Raw genomic sequence first — 20,942 nt, 5'->3', positions numbered from 1 at the left:
GTATTGCGATTATTCTATCCTCAATTTTCTGTAGCTTTATATTGTTAGTCCGACTGTCTAAGTTATGCATAGAAAATAGCTGGCTCTATTACTATCTATTGACAGCTCTATAATCCTCGTGTCTAGAATTTGAAACAAGCTATGCTGAGAATAAAGAAATATGGAGTATTAGACATTTATGTTCAATTCTTTGTTCATTAATCAATCTTGCATATCTTAAATATAATAAACAAAAATATATATATTATATAAATAAATATTATCATTTTAAAAAATCTTAAGTATTTATATATACTCTAAATATATACTAAATGAATCAGCTGAGCAACTGTTTTTAGCCCGACTTTATGATTAATTCTTTTGTAAGCTAAGGTCATTAAACTGAGAAAAAATACGGAAATATTTCTAGAGATATATATAAACATAAAAAAATATAAATAAATATAAATATAAATAAATATAGAAACCCGTTCAATATACGGAAATGAATTGAATTTCTATTTTATACATTAAATATATGCATACATAGAGTTATTAAAAATATATTATTCTGTTAAACCATTCATTGAATTGAGATTTTAGCGTAAGTATTTGCATTTGACTTCCTATTGGGCCAAGCAAACTTTCCACTTCATTACACTTTGCAAATATTTTCTGTTCGAGTTCATTGATTTTTACATATTTTTTGTTCACTTTTAATAAAGTCAAAAATGACAAATTATTGACACAAAAATTCATTGAACTCGATACGCATTCGGTTAAAGTTCCCCAAAGAGTCAAAGGCCTTTTCTGTCCAAGAAAAGTTTTTAATAAACGTTGACTCAGAAACTGTGGCTGCTGCCGACTCTGTCTCGCTCTCGCTACTATCTCTATTATCTATCTCCGTCTCTGTCACTCTTTGTCTTTTTCCTAAATTGGTTAAATTATCCATGATTTTCGTAGCTCTCATTTAAATTGACATTTTTGGCAAATGAAATTGCAATTTTTGCCAAGCATTTGCCATCATTTCTAGTTCTTGAAAAATCATGGGTGTGTTGGATTGGATATACGCTTGACATCATTTTGATTTAGATTTACTTTACCTTTTAAGGTAAAGCTAAATGGTTGCTAATTAAATTGTAATAATTGCAATCTGACGGAATTTCGAAGGATAGCAACAGAAAATGGGTATAAAAAAAGATTAGAGATTTATTTTCTTCACCATTTGATTTCAGTTTGATTTTAAAACTGTCAAGCAGAGGGCTTAAAGCGGAATTATATAGCGCAGTCTGTTTCTCAAATACTAAATCGATAAATGTGTCTGGCATATAGTTTATACAATATTGCAGCTATTTACTTAACCTTATAAATATTTTAATGCTCAGAATACGAATTATTTGTGTGAACAGTTAATAATTATCTTCGTTTATTAGGAAAAAAAATGTATAAATATGTAAAGGTACATGATGAAATAATTAAATATGTTAAATAATTTTGCTAATACGAAATATAATTTTTGTTTCATTTATATTGATTTTTAACATAAAGATAAAACATCTTTAAATACAAAACAATATATTATCAAAAAGATAAATATAAAGTTTATTAGAAAAAAAAAAAAAAATTAATAAAATAATGCTAAAATTTAAAAAATTAATTAAATGAAGAAAATAATTATAAAAAATAAAATAATAATAAAAATAAAATAATAATAATAAAATAAAATAATAATAAAAAATAAAATAATAATAATAAATAAATTAATAATAATAAATACTAAATAAAATAATAACAATAAATACTAAATAAAATAATAATAATTAATAAAATAATAAAAAAAATAATACGAAAATAATAATAGTAAAATAATAATAATAAATAAATGAATAAATAAAAATTATATAAATTACGAACTAAATATCAGAAATTACGATTTGTGTAAAATTATAATCATCATATGAAATTTGATATATTTAAATGAGATTTCCATCCCCAATAATATATCCTATGTTTGGCAGTGTTTAGTTATTTTGCTAGAACTATTGCAACGAGCGTCGAGCCTCGACTCACGCCGTCTGTTCAGAAAAATCGAACATATTGTTATGAGCCCCATGAAAAACATGAAAAAAGCTGCCACATATGGCACAATTATTTCGGACACCCCGCAAAGAACGAGTTTATTGATTTATTTTTATTTCTTTTTATTTTATTTATTTCTTTTTTTTTTGCATATGAGAAATTCCAGTAAAGAACAGAAATTTGTTCGCACACACTTTGTGGGAATTTATGGCCAGCTCATGGGTAATTGATTAATGCCGCAACTAAACCAAACGATTATGAATTATATAAATGGGCTATAGGCCTAGGCAACTGCTGCGACTGTGACGCCCACTTTTCAACTGGCAAAAAAAAGGGCTAGAGATTTGATGATAGAGAGGGGCAGCATCCATACTACTACTACTACTACTACTACTACCTTAATTATGGTTTTTTTTTTCGGCCTGTTGTAGCTTGCGGTTATTATTGTCAGCACGCTTTGAGAACAAGTTTTTCCATTGTGTGAGTCAATTGACCCAAATTGCGAAGCTCGAGCCGAGCTTTGTTGTCCGTTTGGTCGGTCTGCTGTGCTGTCTGGTCTCGGGCTGGCTGGCATTCTCTGCAGTCTTTTGTAGCAGACGTGTCGCGTTTGCTGTTCTTTTTTTTTAGTAGGTCGCATTTAAGACAAGTCGCTTGAACTTTGCCAAAAAAAGAAAGAAAGAAAAAAAAAGAGATAAGTTAAAGGGAAGTTACGACCGAGCCCATATATATAGCTGTACATCTGTATTATTGCGTATATAAATTTGTTATATTACGCATAAAGATCTCAGCTCACATTCATTAAAATGTGCTCATATCTAATTATATATAATTGTTTATAATTTTGTTTTCATTTAATTTATGAATTGTCGGTTATTTTGATTTATGTCATGCAGTTCTTTGCTATAGATAATGGAATGACCTCTTGCTCGCTAAGCACTGCCTAGTTAGTCCAGTATTTAGTCTCACTATGTTATCTAGCTTGTTATCTACTCGCACTCGAGTGTTGCAAACACTTTCCCAGCTCGTTGAGTGCTACTGAAACAAATTCAATTTTGCAACTTTGCCTCGGAATCTCTTGAGTTATGCAAAGGAAAACTTGCTGCTAGCTGCTGGAAAACTTTAGCCGCAAATTTTCATTTTTCTTGTTCGTTACCGATGTTTTGTTTGAGGTTGCTCGTGCAGCACCTTAGCTAAGATGCCCTGTAGGCTTTGTGATTGTATAAATAAAATATAAATTTTATTGCAAACTGATTAAAATATGTTAAAATAAAAAATAAAATAAAAAGTGCTCTTGAGTGGAATATTTTGACCAAATATTATCACTTTAAATACATTATTATTTTATATATTTATTTTACAATATTTAATTTAATTTTATTATTATTATTTTATATATTAATATTACAATGTTAAATTTTATTTTTGTATTATTATTTCTATTTTTTATTATTATTATTGTTTTTATATTTTTACTTTCAATTTATTATTATATTGTGTTAATGTTATGTTGAATTTAAATTTAAATATATTTAATAATTTTTCAAAAATATTATATTATAATATTAAATTTAATTATTATTTTTATTTTTTTTTTATTTTTATTTTTACTTTCTATTTAATATAAATGTATTTTTAATATTTGCTTAATTGCCTGGCAGTTGACTTATGCACAGGGTATCATCTAGTCAGTCCACCTGCTAAGCTCTATTCTCTTTATTCCCACTTCGTTCACCTGCTTTGTTGGCTGCGTTCATTCAGTCATTCACTCATTGTTTTTGCTGTCGCCCATAACAATAGGTGTTGCCTCTTGCTCTGGCTACTGCAACTGCCTTATACCCTGTGGAAGCGAGTGACTAATGTGTATATTGGTTGGTAGACACAGTCAACGTACTACGCATACCTAATTAGCAGCATTTATCTGTTCGAAATTCCCTCTTTCTGAATACATAGAATTTATAATTTAAACTTTATCTTTAAGCCAGCTCCAGGGTATCTGCTGTTCGTGCACTCGTAACTAGTTCATTCTTATCGCTCATTTTTATACAGAGCCTTAGCTTCGCTTGTGATCTACTTAAGTAAACAACAAGCAACGAGCAATTGCAATTGCAATTGCAGTTGACAAATTCATCAGCTTATCAGAGTTCAGTTGATTTCAGTATTCTTGTTTTTTTTTTTTTTTTTATCGCCTGAAACGTGCTTCTGTTCGAAAACTAAATTGAGTTTATATATATACATATATATTATATACATATTTATTTACTATAGATCCTTAACTTTACGTCACGTTCGTCGCAGACGCCATCAGAGCTCTGCCAAATTTGTTGCAGCTGCATAATGCGAATTGTATTGTTCCTCATTTTTGGCTTTAAATTGAATCAACTTCCTGCATGCAAATACATTCAATATTTTTATTTTCTGTCAATATCATTCAACGAATGAAGTTGTACAGTATTTTAGCTTTTACCAATAAAACTTAACATATTTAATATATAAATTGCAATTATTTTCTTTTTTTTATTGCAGTTCTTTTACTATTCCTGCAACAATTGCTTCCAAATCAACTGAAAATTGCCAAAAAAAACTAAAGTAAAGAAATCGTAGAGAAAGACAACTGCCAAACATAGCGAAACTTCCGAAATGTGGAAACTTCAGACTATGAAAAAAAGTGAGTGAAATAATAAAACATAAATTTAGTTACAGTATATATTGCATGACACTTGATTAGTCATAAAAAAGATCATATAAAGCGAAGTCTGCTTGCTACAGTTTAAGAGTCATTGAATGCGAACTAAATGCAGTCTTATACAGCTGATCTTACTTGAAATAATTACTTATGTATATATGAATGGGCATTGGCATACATAAAATAAGAATTGTATTCATTTTATAATTGTAAGGAATATTGTTCAGACATATAAAATTGTATAATGTCATTGACAATAAAAGAAAACTACGATTGTGGATCGCATATTATCCAAGTTTACAATCGAGAGTAAAAATATCAAACTGTAGTCGAGACAACAACCAAACATGTTCAGAGCGATAACTGACCGCATATAAGAGTTGTAGTTGGGTGTTTTGTGGTGCGTGTCCTGGCTATGATATAAGTGAATGTTTGTGATAGCATAATTACAAATAGCAAGAATTGAAGTGGGTAAAGTGCAAAGTATATAAATAATGACTATAACATAAGTTAACTAATAATTAATATTGGACAGAGCTACTGTCTTATACACAACAATTGAGAGCGTATAAAATTTTCAGTTGGGTTGCGTGTCACAGCTAAGCTAATGTGTGTGTATTGGCTAATATGCAAATAGTATAAGCTGCAAGAGAAGTGTATAAGTAAATGCCTACTTAATAGAAATTTGTTTAAGTATTTACTAAAAATATATTAAATAATTATCTAATATTGTCTCTATATTTATCTTCTAGCTCTAATTGCCTCGTAAATAATTTGGAAGATAAGATTATACACACACTTAGATATATATCAAAAAGGGATCAGAGAACGCCATGGATGCTCCAGATGCTGGCCGCATTATACGTGCACCTGCGCGACGCAAACGCAATGACGAACAGCTAATGGATAGGGTAAGTCTCCTAACTCAATCTGCACAGCTAAAAATATATAGTTAGTTTTCATATTTTGTCACTCGGTTTTTCTATGAGTTTTTGATTTGATTTGATTTGCGTTCAGTTCGTGTCGTTTCATTGAACTCAGTCACGATCTATTTATGGGCGATCCAGTTTCCACGGCGACTCGCTGAACGAGTTCCCGAATGCATAATTGGAATGATAAAAATGAAAGTTATATCCAGTCGTAAAGACACCCGCTAATTCGATTTGATTGATTCATTTAAAATGCATTGGGAATTTGAAGAATTTCTGAAATTTGATTGCTTGCACGACCCAGTTTCAAAACCTTATATTGACAGACTCACCACCCACGCGACCACCCACAGTTGAATAAGTTCATTAACATGCTAAATCTTCAACTCCACCACACACCCCACGCACACACAATGCAACCCACAATTAGCGCGCATCAAGTTTCACGCAATTAAAACAGTGAAATAAAAAAGTAAATTATAAAGAAAGAAACAGACAATAACAACAATTAGTTGGTTTTATGTCAAGTTCAATGCACGAAGTCAGACGAACAGACGGAGCCACCCACCCACGCTCGGTAACAAATGTGCGAAATATTATTAAATAATACTCCAAATCCCAAGCACTGAGCGAGTGAGCGCCTGAGCGACTTTCTCTCCGCAAGCAAAAAGCTTCGTCGTCTGACCTTTTCACCAAACAGACCAACTTCACCATAGCCGAACACAACAGCTGAGCGCCGCTCCAGCAGCAGCAGCAGCAACACCAACACCAACAACAGCGTCGGCAAAACTTTAACTGTGTATTTGAAGTTTGAGAGTCGGTGTCACGATCTTGTCGCTCTCTCGTAGCCGAACTAAATGTAGTTGTTGCTGTTGTTGTTTTGATTTTTCAACGCCTGTTAGTTAATGCCTTTTACTCGCGCCTCTTTGCGCTCTTCGCGCTGCGCTCCGAGTACTGTCGCTGCGCCATTGGCTTGGCGCTGCCCGACACTCGCTGCGCTGTTTCAGTTACAATTTGTATTCCACTTGGTGCGCGGTAGACTCGCCGCGCTGCTCGCAAATCGCCGCGAGTCTAACTCCCCACACACCCACCACTTTGCCGTTGCTGTTGCTGCTGCCTGGTGCTTGGTGCTTGGTGCGTTGTTTCGTTGCTTGTTGCAACTTTGCATTTTGCAACAAAAGTGCAGTAAAATTATGAAGAAAATGAAATAACGGCACTGCAGAATTCCCAATTGGGCAGCGAATTGTTCGCCTTAATTACTTATGTAGCCAACAAATAAAGAAAAAGAATCGAAAAAAAACTTGTGCGGCCTTCGGACATATTCGGCGCGTGTAATTCGGTCGACGTCGCTGTCGCCAGCGCAGTTGCCGTCGCAGTCATCGCTGGCGTTAACAGCGAATTATATTATACGAAAAGTCTCTCGCCCCGTTTAGATGATGACTGAAATTACGTGCGAGCAGCCCAACCTCCCTCCGCCCCTCGAGTCGCGGCAACCCCTAATGCTTTAAGTCAATTATTTTGCAACAGATTTTGTTGTTGCTCTTGTCTTTCAATTAATAAAATGATTAGATCATTGTGGGGGACAAAGTTTCAACTGAAATGCAAAAACGGTCAGAAATTGTTGAAATAAGCTCAATCTGAAATTCAAATTCCTCTGGCAAATTAACAGACTGAGAGAGTTAATTAATTTTGTGAAACTAAAAGTGTATCTCTGACCATACTGTTAATATTGTACTGTTGTAATACTGTTATATGGCTACACTAGTGTACAATTATAATGTCATACTTGTTTGCCATCGTAGTATACAGTATACACACACATAAGCATATAGTATCATACTGTTATACATCTCTTCAGTATTTGTTAAAGATCTCTATAAAGGAATGCTTTCGCTTTTCTGTTGACTTTTTCTATTATATATTCTCTTCAACTAGCTGGTGAACTTAATAATGTTATTGCTAAATTACCTAATTTATGTCATCAGATCGTGTTTTTAGGAGGTATATGATGTGATATGCCGATATTGATAAGATAGATAGAGTGAAAAAAAAGGAAAAAATCGTGATTGCAGCAAATATATGTGTAAATCTTTATCAGCTAATCAATTTATAAAGAATTTACTTGGACTAACGCTTAAATCTTTTTAAGTTGAGTATTAAGCAAGCTGCTCAGAACTTAACTCATATATAGCTAATATAATGCAACACGTCTTATAATCAGCTTGTTCTATTCACCTTAAAATTAACATTTTGGGAAAGGAAATAAATTAAGTATATGCATTATATGAATTTCTTAAGAAGGTCATATGTGCATATAGTATATCTAAACATTTATATAGAGAACTTTTCATATTCGTATCGGTGGCGTATACTTAATTTATCATTAATTATATACGCAGTGTTTATCATAAAATGATATGCTCAACGCACCTATAAATAGGACTTGACGATAATGAAAACAGCAGACTGAAAGAAAACTTCAAAGTTGTAGAGAAATTAAAATCGAAAAGAACAGAAATCGAAGCGAAGAGGCGGGCCAGACAGAATCCCCCAAGGGCGAAGACGCCCCCGAAACGTCAATGCAAAATTAATTCAAATTCTCAATTCGCCTGCAATCGAACAGCAAAAGAAGCGAAAAATAGAAAAATAATAAGAAAAACAAAAAAAAAGTCGCGCAATTGCTGCGACGCTGTTCGCTGATAACGGCATTTGGCAGGCACTAAGAGAGCAAAGCAACAACAACAAGAGGAACAACAAGAGCAGCAACAGAAACTAGCACATTAAAAGGTGATAAAAGGTAGCGAAAAGAAAGGAATTATAAGAGAATTAATATTGAACGTTAGATGTGCCAGAGCGAGGGAGCTAGCAAGAGCGAGAGGGAGAGAGGGCCACTGGTTGAGTGTGACAAATGAAAGTGTGAGAGCGTGTCAACTAGCTGATGCCCTTTAGTAAGCGCTGAGCCGTCAGGGAAGCTACACGACTTTTGGACAGCTGATCGAAGCTGAAGTAAAATTAAATATGTAATGCAAGAATAAATTAAGTAGTTATATAGGTGGCATATATTGTATGTATGTAAACATCTGTGTATTCCAACTAGTTATTATAGGGTGTTCCTTAGTCATTGTCAACTTTATAATATTTATGCTTATTTGTGGTAATTGGAACGTAACCCATTTGGCGGTTTGCCGCGCAAAAACATGAAAAGCTGCAGCTGTTTAGGGTCTAAAGCCAATCGCCGCCCCCTGCCGCTGTCCGCTGCGCGCTGTCACGCCGCTAGACACACACACACTCACATGTGCGTGTGTATATTTTTATTTATATGTATTATTATTTAATAGAGGTGCCGCATAAAATGTTTTTACGGGCCGCACAAACAATTGACATTTTACATTCGAATGAAAGGCAAAGAGAGCAAACGGCAAAACGGTAAATGAATGATGAGCAATGTAAAGCGTCAAGTGCAAAATACAACAACAACAACAACAACAACAACAATAACGATAATAACAATAACAAAAGTGGAAAAAGAGTGAAAGAATTGTGCAAATCAAGAAATCAGTTACAACAATAACAACAACAATTGAAGCGGCGACAACAACAACAACAAGAACAATTGTTCCACATGCGGCATTTAATCATGACCCCAACATCGCTGTCGATGTCGACGCCAACGCTGTCGTCGCTGCATCATCAGCGCATGTCGCGGTCGCAGCTGCAGTTGACGCTGCAGTCGCAGTCGCAGTCACCATCGCCGCTAACGCCGCATTCGGCTTCTCCGTCATTTTTTGGCATACCCGGCTCTTCGCCGCAATTCCCCGCCAACTATGAGCGCAGCGAAAAAGTGAGTTGATTTTGTTTTTGTTTTTCGATTTTGTTTTGTTCACTCCCCCAATCGAAAATGTTAGTATGGGTGCGAGCGTATAGAGGTATATATATATATTTTTTTTTTTGGTAACTATTAGAGAAGTCTTGAATAATATATATTTATGATTTCTTAGGAGAAAAAAATGCTTTGAAATTGCAATTTTTCCATTAATGCAATTATTAATATTTGTGAATACAATCTTATGTTTTTCCATGACAATTTTAAAGTTGTTTTACTAAGCCGAAAGTTGGCTAGGTTCAATGACCTCAACTCATTTCTCTGTCCATTTTGGCAACCTTTATTTGGGCTGCAAAATAATTTCACGCGTGTTGAATTTTGAATTATTTAAATTTTTCGCTAACGGTTATAGTGTGAGAAAGAGAATAATTAGTATATAGAATAAGTATGAATGTATATAGAAATCATAAAAAAAGAATACATATTTAAAACTTGAATTTAAAATTAAATAATTAGTAATATTGAAAAAAGTTTATGTACTTTCGCTATATTATTAAATAAAATACATGAAGTTTCTGTAAACATTATCTATTAAATTTAAAAGTTTCTGTTAATCTTTCAACTTTTCACATTTGAAACTCTCTCATTACATTTCAAACTCCTTCTCTATGACCTTTAGGCGTGCCCTCTGACATTGTACTGTTGGACTTATTATAAGTCTAGCTAACAAATTTGGCGTAATTCCTGCAGTTTATCTAAAACTTTAGCAATTAGAACAATTTTCGCGAGCTTTAGAAATTGTGTTGTGCAATAATTAATGAGGAACCGCAAATGGCTTTCGAGCAGGTGCTTTGTTTCACCTGCTTCACCTGCTTCACCTGCATCCGCTGGCCTTTCAAAGTTCAAGGTGAATCAAATGGCAATTTCACATGCGATACTTGATTAGTTAGCATATATGAATAGGCACATATACACACATTTGTGTGTGTGTGTGTGTGTGTTCGTGGTATTTTTCCTTTCATTTTCATTATGAGCAACTTTTCCAGTCGCTTTGCGCTTTTTGGAGCAGAAAGCATTAAGAAGACGAAGAAGAAGAAAAGTTAACGATTTGGTTTTTCCTGCGCATTTCTAACAATATGCAGATAGTTTTTCATCCTACTCCATCCCCCCCTGTCCCTGTGCCTGCATCGCCGGCTGCTCACACATCTGAAGCTGTTAATATTTTCTACACGAATGATGGACATAATTGCCATGCTCAGCTGTCACGCCCACCGCCCGCAACAGCAGCAGCAGCAGCAGCAGCAGCAGCAACAGCAACAATAATTGTTTTGGCCCATATGAGGCGGCTCATCTAAATGCAGCTTGGACATACGCTGCGAATGCATCGAAAGTAAATTGCAATGCAGCTGCCGTTGCCAGCTCTGAGCTCTGCCTGCCTCAAGTTGCAACTTGCAAGCAGAGCTGAGCGAGGAGGATGAAGGGAGGGGGAAAAGCACTGCCTGAGATTTCCTTTTCTGTTTTGTTCTACTTTTTGTGCTGCTCTTGCCGCAAACAGTTGTCGCAGCATCATCAAGCGCTGGGAAAGTGCTAGCCGTCCCATTGGTCGGTCCATTCGTCTCTCTAGTTTCTAGTTTCTAGATTGTCGTTTATGATGATGTTTGCCATTAGTCGCGCGACTTTCTAGCGCTGCTCCAAGCAAAACCAAGCCACCAACTCTCGTTGCAAATATGTAAACGCTCTGCACTTTTACCTGATCAAAACGATTGCTTGTAAGAAATCGAAGACTCTATATATCCATTATGAATAAGCTAGAATGGCATTAGAAATAGGAGTATTATACTTTTGTCATGCCTACTTTAGATAATATAGAGCAGATTCTCGTCGAGGTTACTTCTTACTTCTTTCATTAAAAATTCTGTAAATCTTTCTCGAAGTATTCAATAAATTTCTCTATTTCAATTGGAAACTTTTATTTAATTTTTCGTAAAATGCTTTTGTTTATACTTACAGATCTTCAGGGTTTATTGTATTTTCTTATATAACAATAATTTTATAATAGAATAAAATGGAAAGTAGTGGAAGTAAGGTGCTATTACATAGGCTTTTTTATGCTTTGCGGAATTAAATAAATATATTCATTACCGGACAGAAATATTTATGTGACTTTCCGCAAGTCATTTAAAAGACTCTGAGAGAAATTTTGCTGACAATGTCAATGCGTTGCTTAGGCAACGCAAATAAATAACAAATCTATGAGTTAATAATTGACTTTAATAAATTGTAATATTATTAGATGACATTATAATATTAGTAAATAAGTTTATATTCAGAATGAATTTCTTTTTCTAGCTTGCAATCAGCGAAATCCTTTGCAGTATTTAATGTCGATTGCCCAACACACATTAAATGCTCTTCAGAGCCTGTTTAAGGCCTTTGATCACACAATTATCTTCGAAAAATACCCATTTAATGAACACTTAGCTGTGGCCTAATCGCGGTGCAGTTTGTGTCGTGCTTAAGCGCTTAATAACAGAGAGGGTAGCCACGACTCTTGGCAATCATTTGCCATAAATGTGAGAAATCGAGTGTTTGCTCTAAACTCAGTTAATCTGTAGATCGATCTGACTAGCTCAGTGGGTCCAGCTAGCACATTGCAAACTGGTTCCAGCTACTCTCTACTCGAACAACAACAACAGCAACAACTGTTGTTTCACTTTTCAGTAGCGAGTAGGCCAAAAGCAGGCAGATTTTCTTACTTTGTCTTAGAAAGGAAATGTTGTGACTCGACCGCCATCTCTTGCCTCTCACCCGCTACTCCCACCAACTTGTCACACTTTCTAACATCATCAGCCATAGCTCACAGTTATTAAGAAATTTAAGTATTGTAGAGCTATATAAATAATTTATAAGTAATTTATAATATAGGCCTTGTATTTATCTTGTAATTTTAATAAAATATATATTAATATGAAAAAATTAGAGTACTAAAAATTATGAAATATAATATATAAAATATTATTAATAGAAACTATTTATTAATTATTTTCTTATTAATATAATTAAAGAGATATTGCCCTAAAATTAGAATAAAATAAAAAGCTCTTCAAATATTTCACTCAGATATTAAAATTCAATATTTGCTAAATTATGTTTGATTTTTCTTCTCCTCACTTCTCAAATGTATTTTGAAAATAGACAAAAATAAAAAACTTATTCTCAATTAATGTTCGCTAGCAAAAGAACATTTCTTAGCACTCGCTTCTCGGTTCTGCTGTCTTTTCTTTATTTTTCAAATAATATAATAAAAGTTTATTTTTATTTATACTCTTACATAAAATGTATTTATCAAATGGCGGCTTTAGTTTGATGGCCTTTTCCTATTTAAGTGTTTGGCGTGGAAAACCAGACTCGGCTGCAGACTGACTTGAAACAGAGACTCAACTGTTGGTATTGGTTGTACGTGTGTGTGTGTCTGTGTGTGTGTGTTAAGTCTAGCGGCTTTTGGGCATGCAACGAGGGCAACTTTGGCTTTTTGGCAGCGTCGCTTGGTATCGAGCATTGGGCGCTGGCGCTTTTCATTCACATATAATTTATGCAAAGCTGCCGTTCGCTTGAAAAGGGAACCCTTACTGCACAAGACTATAAATATATGTATATATATATATAATTTATATGTATGCATGCATCTGCGACAAACGTGAGATAAAACAATGTGTCGAGGCAAGTCGCGGCAAATCGTGGCAATGGTAGCAATGCTTCAGTCTGGCCAAAGCCATTTGCTTAATGTCTTGCAACTGCACTGGCTTTTGTGTACATGCTGTCTCGCTCTCTCCTTTGTGCTAGCTCGCTCTTAGTCACCCACGCTAAATAGCGACCCGCAGCAGCTTTTCAGTTCAAAATGCATTTGCCGATCGCATTCGCCCATTCGCGCCAGTTGAGAAAGTTGTCTCTCGCACAGCTTGAACTGTTTTATAAATACTTTTGCAGCTACTTTCAAGTTGTTGGCCGTCAATGCATTGGTATACCCTGCCAATGCCAGTATTGGGTATATTATGCCATAGCCATATATCAATGGCACTTATCTAGCAGTCGTGCATACCCCGCCCGCTCAAGAAATTTAAATTTTGGCCAATACTCTTTCTTCTTGTATATTACTCAAGTGTTTGTTTGTTGTTTTATTGGGCTGATCTCGTTGCTAATTTTTGTGCATCGATGTGGAAAACGCTGTCCGCTTTGCCGGCAGCCAAATAACATAGTAAGTTTTCCCTTTTTATTTTTTTTCCATTTCCATTTTCCAACTACCACCTCTATGTTGGCGCTTCGCGCGCACTCACCCATGCTGAAGGCCTTAGCTACTCATTTTCTGGATTGTAGTTTTCAAGTGAGACAAGAAGACCGAGAGGAGGAGGAGGAAGAAGAAATGGTGTTGTGCCATTAGCTAGATTTGTGTTTTAGCTTAGTTAAACAATGCTGCAGACACCTTGAAGTGAGGCTTCAAAAGCTGAAAAATTCATAATTAGAGTAGATCATCATGAAGCTAGTTTAAATATTCATTTAATCAGTTTATTTCATCTCTAGTAGAAGAGCAGAAAGGCGCATGGATTACAGTCTAGTTAGGGTTTTGAATGAGTTGAGTAGCTGGAATTATGTGTTCTATTTTATTGAAAATGATCTGTTTTATGCATATTTAGAAATCTGAATTTTTAGTCATGTTAAAACCAATCTCTGGATCTATAAAGCAAATAAATAAATTTATAATATTATATTGCACCTAGTTAGATATAGAAACACATGACAAATTGTTAATTTAAATATATAAAAGTGCCTAGGTAACTTTTCTCACTTTTGTTGTCCTGTGTTCTATTTAAACATATTCCATTGTGCTTCTCTTTGATATAGCTGCCTAGGCAGGTACACAGCTAACATGCCATTAAATCTAATGATAAAGCACTTAAAAAAAGTCTAAATGAATTTCTATAGCCATTTCTTAAGAAGCTCGGCGCTATGTTCTATGAATACAAATTCTGGAAAAATTCTGCGAAGGCACACTTTTTGTAATCGCCCAAAAACCTAATTAGAGTAATGTTGTGTGAAGTAGTTAGGCAACTTAACACATGTACACATATATAGAGAGAGATATATAGATATATGTAGGTATAGCTGTATGTAAGCGTTTGTCGATCAGCCAAATGCGTGAGACATTAAAAATGAACAAACGGTAAAATTCAGTCTGTGGGTGACCCCCGCTAAGCTCGCCGCAAACCTTAACGCAACCCAGACCCCATTAAATGTAAACTGTTGCACCACGTTCAAAGCTTGTTGTTGTTGTTATAGTTGTTGCTCGTTTTTTCATGGCGTTGTTTCCCATGTACTGGTAGGCACGACACAACCTACCTGGTCATAAAACAATGCAAAACAGTTAGACCAACAAATGACAGTGCGACAACACGGACAGAGCGACAGCTCACACACATGCATCAAATTATAAACAGCTGTGGACATACAGCAAAAATCAGGCGTAGCTCCAAGTGTCAATGAACTGCTGTGCCAAATGGCAAAAACAAATCAACTTGGAGTGCATTTGACAGGCGCAGAGATAGCCTGTAAATGTGGTAAAGTGTCGTAAAATAGCTTTAACCTATATCGCAAGCAATAAGACTACAATGGCATTACATATGATATGGGAGGGTATTTTTATATAAATCAATTTATTCCCTACATAAACATGTTCTCAATTTAGATTAAGAAACATTCTAATGGCTATTCTAATAATATTGGACAAAGCAAAGGTATAAAGGCCTTGACCCAATGAAATATTATTATTAATAATATAAAATCATATTATTAATCTATGCCTATAAATGCAATATATAATTTTCGTATTTCATGATTATTTATTTTACTATAATTATTTGTTGCTTATTTTGTTTTTATTAAGTTTTCTTCTGTAATATTTAGTTTTTGTATTTAATGATTATTTATTTTATTATTATTATTTTTTACTTTGTTATATATTAATTTATACTCTGCAATAATTAATTATTAATCATTATTAATTTATATTATTATTTAATTTTGGAATTTAATGATTAGTTATTTTATTATTAATATTTAATATTCGTATCTTATTATTATCATTTTATATTTCACCAATATTTAAATTTCGTATTTTTTATTATTATTTTTTACTTATTTTGTATACATATATTAATTTTTCTTCTTCAATATTTTATTTTCCTATTGATTATTTATTATTATTATTTAATTTTCATATATTATTATTATTATTTTTTTTACTTATTTTGTATATTAATTTTTCATATATATTTTTGTATATCATGATTATTTATTTTGTTATTATTATTTAATTTTCGTATATTATTAATATTATTTTTTACTTATTTTGTATTTACTAAGCTGTCCTCTATTTAATACAAATATGTTTATATATGCTACATTTAGTGGCGATTTAATCTTGTTTTATATATATTTAAATGATAAGTTTATATTAATATATTCATACTTATAAACTTACTTCAGCAAACGCAATGCTAAATAAATGTACTACAAATATTATTTACTTTTGAATACTTAAAGAAGCATTTCACCTGCTTCAAGTGTTCAGCTCTGAGTTTATTCGCCTCATTTGTTTACTTTTTACCAAAATACATAATTTTAATGATTTAATGCATAGTTGTTAAAGTCACAAAGGACCGTCAACCGTTCGATGGTCATTTTTCGTAAATTTACAATCGCATCGTAAGCTCAATGTAATAACTCTTGGCAATGTATTTGCTGCACATGTCGTATATTTATTCATATTTGTGCAGCATAAACAGAGATTGCCTTCGCTTTTGACACCTTTCCGATAGTTTGTGTGTGCTTATACCCTGTTCTTTTGATATATGGGCATACAGAGTGTGGAGTGAGATGTTAGGCAGATGAGTTCATTGTCTAACTTGCTCTTCCTTGATTCTCGAATGATTTCAATATAACTTTTACCATTAAAGGGATACATATATATTGATCACATATCATTCTTGATCAGAGACTATACATAAACTCACTATCATCATCATTATCGTATAATTGTACTTTTACCATAAATTTCTTAACATCATTACAGAGTATCTCATAGTCGATCAATCAGTTTTTCTATCATGTTATTCCGAAATATTGTTTTGTATGCTCGCAAAACAAAATTTGGTTTTGAAACCAACCCATATGATTAGCACTTGATTGATGTAGGGGCACTCCTAAATGTTTCATGTCGTGTCTTTACCTTCATCTGTGTGTGTGTGTGTCTATATGCATGTGTGTAGTAGTACTCAGCTACCGTTCAGAAACTTAGTCGACGCTCGACCATCAAATGCATGAAAAACACAAACAAAACATTGACGGCCAAAAAATAAAATAAAAGTTAATTGATTTTGAAAGCAATAATCAATTTTGACAAAGTATAGATATTGACAGGTTTCATTAATAAATTGCTCTTATGTAATCGAAGTTGAGCAGATGCTCAATATCGAAACTCAAGCACTTGAACTGTGTGCCTAGCCGCCTAACAGAGTTTGGTGCATATGAATATGAATTGTCTGCCAAGTCATTAATAGGCCAAAGACCATCATTTAATACTAATTATTGTTGTAGCTTACACTGGGATAAATATATTGGTTTTTTTTTTTTTTTTTTTTATACCCTGAACCCATTGAAAATGGGAAATCAGGGTATAATGGTTTTGTTAAAATGTATGTAACAGGCAGAAGGAGGCGTGGCAGACCCCACAAAGTATATATATTCTTGATCAGCACGACGAGCTGAGTCGATTTGGCCCTGTCCGTCTGTCTGTCTGTCCGTCCGTCCGTCCGTCCGTCCGTCCGTCCGTCCGTCTGTCCGTATGTATGAACGCGTCGATCTCAGAAGATATAAGAGCTAGAGACTTCAACTTTTTTTTAAAATGTCCGTATATATCACGCGTATATCGAGTTTATCACTAAAAAACGATAACTCATTCCGACACTTTTTTATCGATAAAAAACCTTATCGAGATCACTTAAAAAATTATATCTCCTACATCTTTCAAGCTAGAGTCTCCAAATTTAAAATATATATAAAGATGTATTTTATACAATTTCGGTTTTTGTTAAAATTTACCCCCCACCCCTAAATTCACCCCCTCACCCTCATCTTTGTGGAAGTCGTATATCAAATACTAGAGACTTGTGCTTCGGTATACACATACATTTATACATCATGATTACGTTCTGAAAGTTTCATTACGATCGTACGTCTAGAAATTAAATTATTCCACAAATAAGTTCTCATAATATCGCCAACACTGCCGCGCAACCCAAGCGCAATCGCCTGTATATGCGTGTGTTTGTGTGTGTGCGTGTGTTTGTTTGTATGCGTGTGTGTGTGTGTGTGCGTGTGTATGTGCGAATTATTATTGAAATATCAGTTGCTCGAAGGGTTCAGGGGATCTCGTAGTCGAGCAGTCTCGACTAGAGCTTTCTTACTTGTTTTTTTTTTTTTTGTAGTAAAAAAAACCCTAATTATTTAATAACTTAACTTGTTTTGTATGTACTCAAAGTATCTATACATATATGCCCTATGTTAACTGGAAAATAATAAAAATAAGAGCGGAATGATAGTGTTACTTTTCATGAGTAAATAACAGCCAATCAAAAGCGAGCTTCGGGAAATTTTAAGTTTACTTGCAATATAAATTGATAACAACCAAGCAATCTGAAAATTCTCGACTGGGAGATGCCCTGAACCCAGTGAAGAACACATCAATACACATCCATCAAGCACATGAACAATCGGAAATGGCAATATCTACTTTTCCAAAACCATCAAACTATGAATTTCTTCTCACAATATAAAAATTAATAACATTACAGAACATATAGAGCTTCTCGATCGTAAAGGGGTTTTGTTGTACCCATAGAGCATCTGCTAGTCAAGCATATTTCAGTTCGCGTCATTCTAGCATTACTCGCTTTAATAAACCTATGTACATCGCGTTGTGTTTGTTTTCATTCAGTGATTGATTTATAAATTAGTTGCACGACAAAAATCGCAAACTTGGAAAAGATTTCAGGTTTTCGTTGTTTTTGTTTATATCAAGCTTGGTATTTTGAAAATGCATTTCTAATGAGGTGGGACGAGTCGATTGTATTTATATCCGGCGGCTCTTGGAGTAGCTCGTGATCTCAGCAAATGATGTCAGCCTCACTTTTTTTTTTCGTTATTTGTGCTTAAAAGCAAATCTTGATTCCTGCTTACTCTTTGATTTGGTGAGATTTTGCAATTGCGCAACGGCGAATTCAGAACTGATGCAAAATCCGAAACTCTAATTTGATAAATCCTCTCTTCTCATATGTTGTCATCTTGATTTGACTTGGGAGAATTTGTTATTGAATGAAGCCAAGTTAGAATAGAATTGAAAACCTGTTAATATATTATTTATTTACTTCGACAATTTTATGAGGAAACTCTTCCTATATGCCACATTATAAATAACATATTAACAAGTCTTGGCTAAACCCTTTGAAATCGAATACTTAAGAGATTAAACAAAAATGTTAAAAGGCCTTCGCGATGCCATATGCGGATTAGGTGGGTTTTGAAATAATTTTCTTTTAACGACATGCTGATAGTTTCATAACGATAATTAATGATCTATTATAAATGTATTAAATTTATAATTTATGCAGCAAAGAGTAGAGAAGAGAGAAGATTGAATGAAAAGAGAATTCTGTGAACAGAAAAGAAGAGAGATTAGACTTTAAATATATACATATGTATATATAATTCTATTACATTTATAGATTCTTGATGCTTGTTTGTTTTTTAATGCCTCGTCACGCACTGCAGCAGTGATTGTGATTTGCATAGTGGGCAGCTCAGACACCTGTTATATATATTTATGTATTTTTTTTGGCACAAAATTCATTTTGTTATGCGTGTTGTGCTTCAGCAGCTCGACTTTGGCTCAACTTATTCGAGTTTTCCACTGACTTTCAACGTGGGCGGCCCTCGCTCGAACTATGCGTGTGTGTGTGTGTGTGTGTGTTTACAACGTCTGGACATTTGTCGAACTCCTCTGCAGCATTTAGTGGCACATAAAAATGTTTATAAACTACATTGATAGGTCTTTCTCTATATAATTAAGTGTTTTCAAGCGACCCAACATGTGGTCGAAAATCTTAATTGCAAGCTGAGCTCTTAAAATTATAATCCCCTGCAATCTAACTGAATATTTGTAAAATTGCTTGTTCAATCAGCGATATAATGATTAAATCTCAAATAACTACTAAATGGCAGTTGATTTAGAGGAAGTTTAGTTTAATCACATATATTTGACAAGAAATACTTATATAGAAGCGGAAACATTAGAAATAATTGAAGCAGAGCTGAGATCACATACAAAATTACGGTTGCAGTTCTATGAGAATATACGTATCTGGTCGAAGTCTATAGTAAATTATTTTATTGAATTGTTAAAGTATCTAAAAGTGATGTGTATAGGAAAACCCTAGCAAATTGAAGTAAATGGAAAATCACTTGAGAACGACTTTTAGTAAATCCTTTGATATGACTATATATAAATCTAGCAAATTAAATGCGATGACAAATCAGCTTTTTCGTCTCTTACATTCTTATTCATTGAGTGAAATTTTCTTTAAATCATTGAAGGGGTATATAATCAGATTTTTTATGTATCTTCTGATATGTTTATATATATATTATCTGTCAAAAGTCAATGCCGAATCATCTCTTGCATCATCTACCATCTCATTAAGAATCTCCCACGCATACATATTTGAATAATTACAGGGTATATAAGAAGATCTCTCTCTCTCCCTCTCTCTCTCTCTCTCTCTCTCTCTCTCTCTCTCTCTCTCTCTCTCTCTCCCTCTCTCTCTCTCTCATCCAGTCTATATACATGGCCTTTGCAATAAATCATTATTTATTAGAAATACCCACATAGCAGTCATATTGACAAGCCATAAACCTTTGACAATAATTCAATTATATTATATGCTAATAATAATATTAATGACAAAAGCGTCATTAGACATTTCAACATTGTTCACAAACGAAACCAATGCAACTTAATTGCCCGAGCTACAGACAAAACAATCTGCAAGTCGTAATTCGCTAAGCCACGTAAATGGCTTTACTACATACGGAACTGGCCCACAACTTTTCACGGTGTAAATCAAAGGAAAGGCAAAAGGCAAAACAAAACCAGCCCAACAACGACAACAGCAACAGCAACAACAACAACAACAACAACAATGACAACGAGGCTGCATTCATTTGAATATGCGCCGCATGCAGTTCAAGCTATCTGTCTATCTATCTATCTATCTGCCTAGCATCTGTCAGAGCCGCTGCCCGTTTGTAACTTTCCCCCATAAACAACAAAAAGACACAC

General features: G+C 33.9%; 1 protein-coding gene across 9 annotated transcripts in view; it reads left to right on the top strand.

The window, feature by feature from the left end:
• The window catches only part of Wdr62 (WD repeat domain 62), a 66,025-nt gene that overhangs the window by 25,054 nt on the left and 20,029 nt on the right, over positions 1–20,942 (top strand). For 3 of the 9 annotated variants that reach the window (XM_089258638.1, XM_089258635.1, XM_089258644.1), the window contains exons 2-3: positions 4,582–4,723; positions 5,494–5,652. In XM_089258638.1, coding sequence (XP_089114764.1) covers positions 5,575–5,652 — 78 coding nt within the window. In that variant the 5' untranslated portion in view covers positions 4,582–4,723; positions 5,494–5,574. Of the gene's footprint in view, positions 1–4,581; positions 4,724–5,493; positions 5,653–5,769; positions 6,805–9,008; positions 9,512–20,942 lie in introns of those variants that run through there. The other 6 variants (XM_089258643.1, XM_089258642.1, XM_089258640.1 and 3 more) reach the window with 5 other exon arrangements.

This window comes from Drosophila navojoa, chromosome 3 (genome assembly GCF_054131105.1).
Source record: "Drosophila navojoa isolate 15081-1374.11 chromosome 3, UAZ_NAV_1.0, whole genome shotgun sequence".
NCBI classification, from domain to species: Eukaryota; Metazoa; Arthropoda; class Insecta; order Diptera; family Drosophilidae; genus Drosophila; species Drosophila navojoa.
Note: the sequence above shows the minus strand (reverse complement) of the source record. Positions and strands in the feature narration are given on the sequence as shown.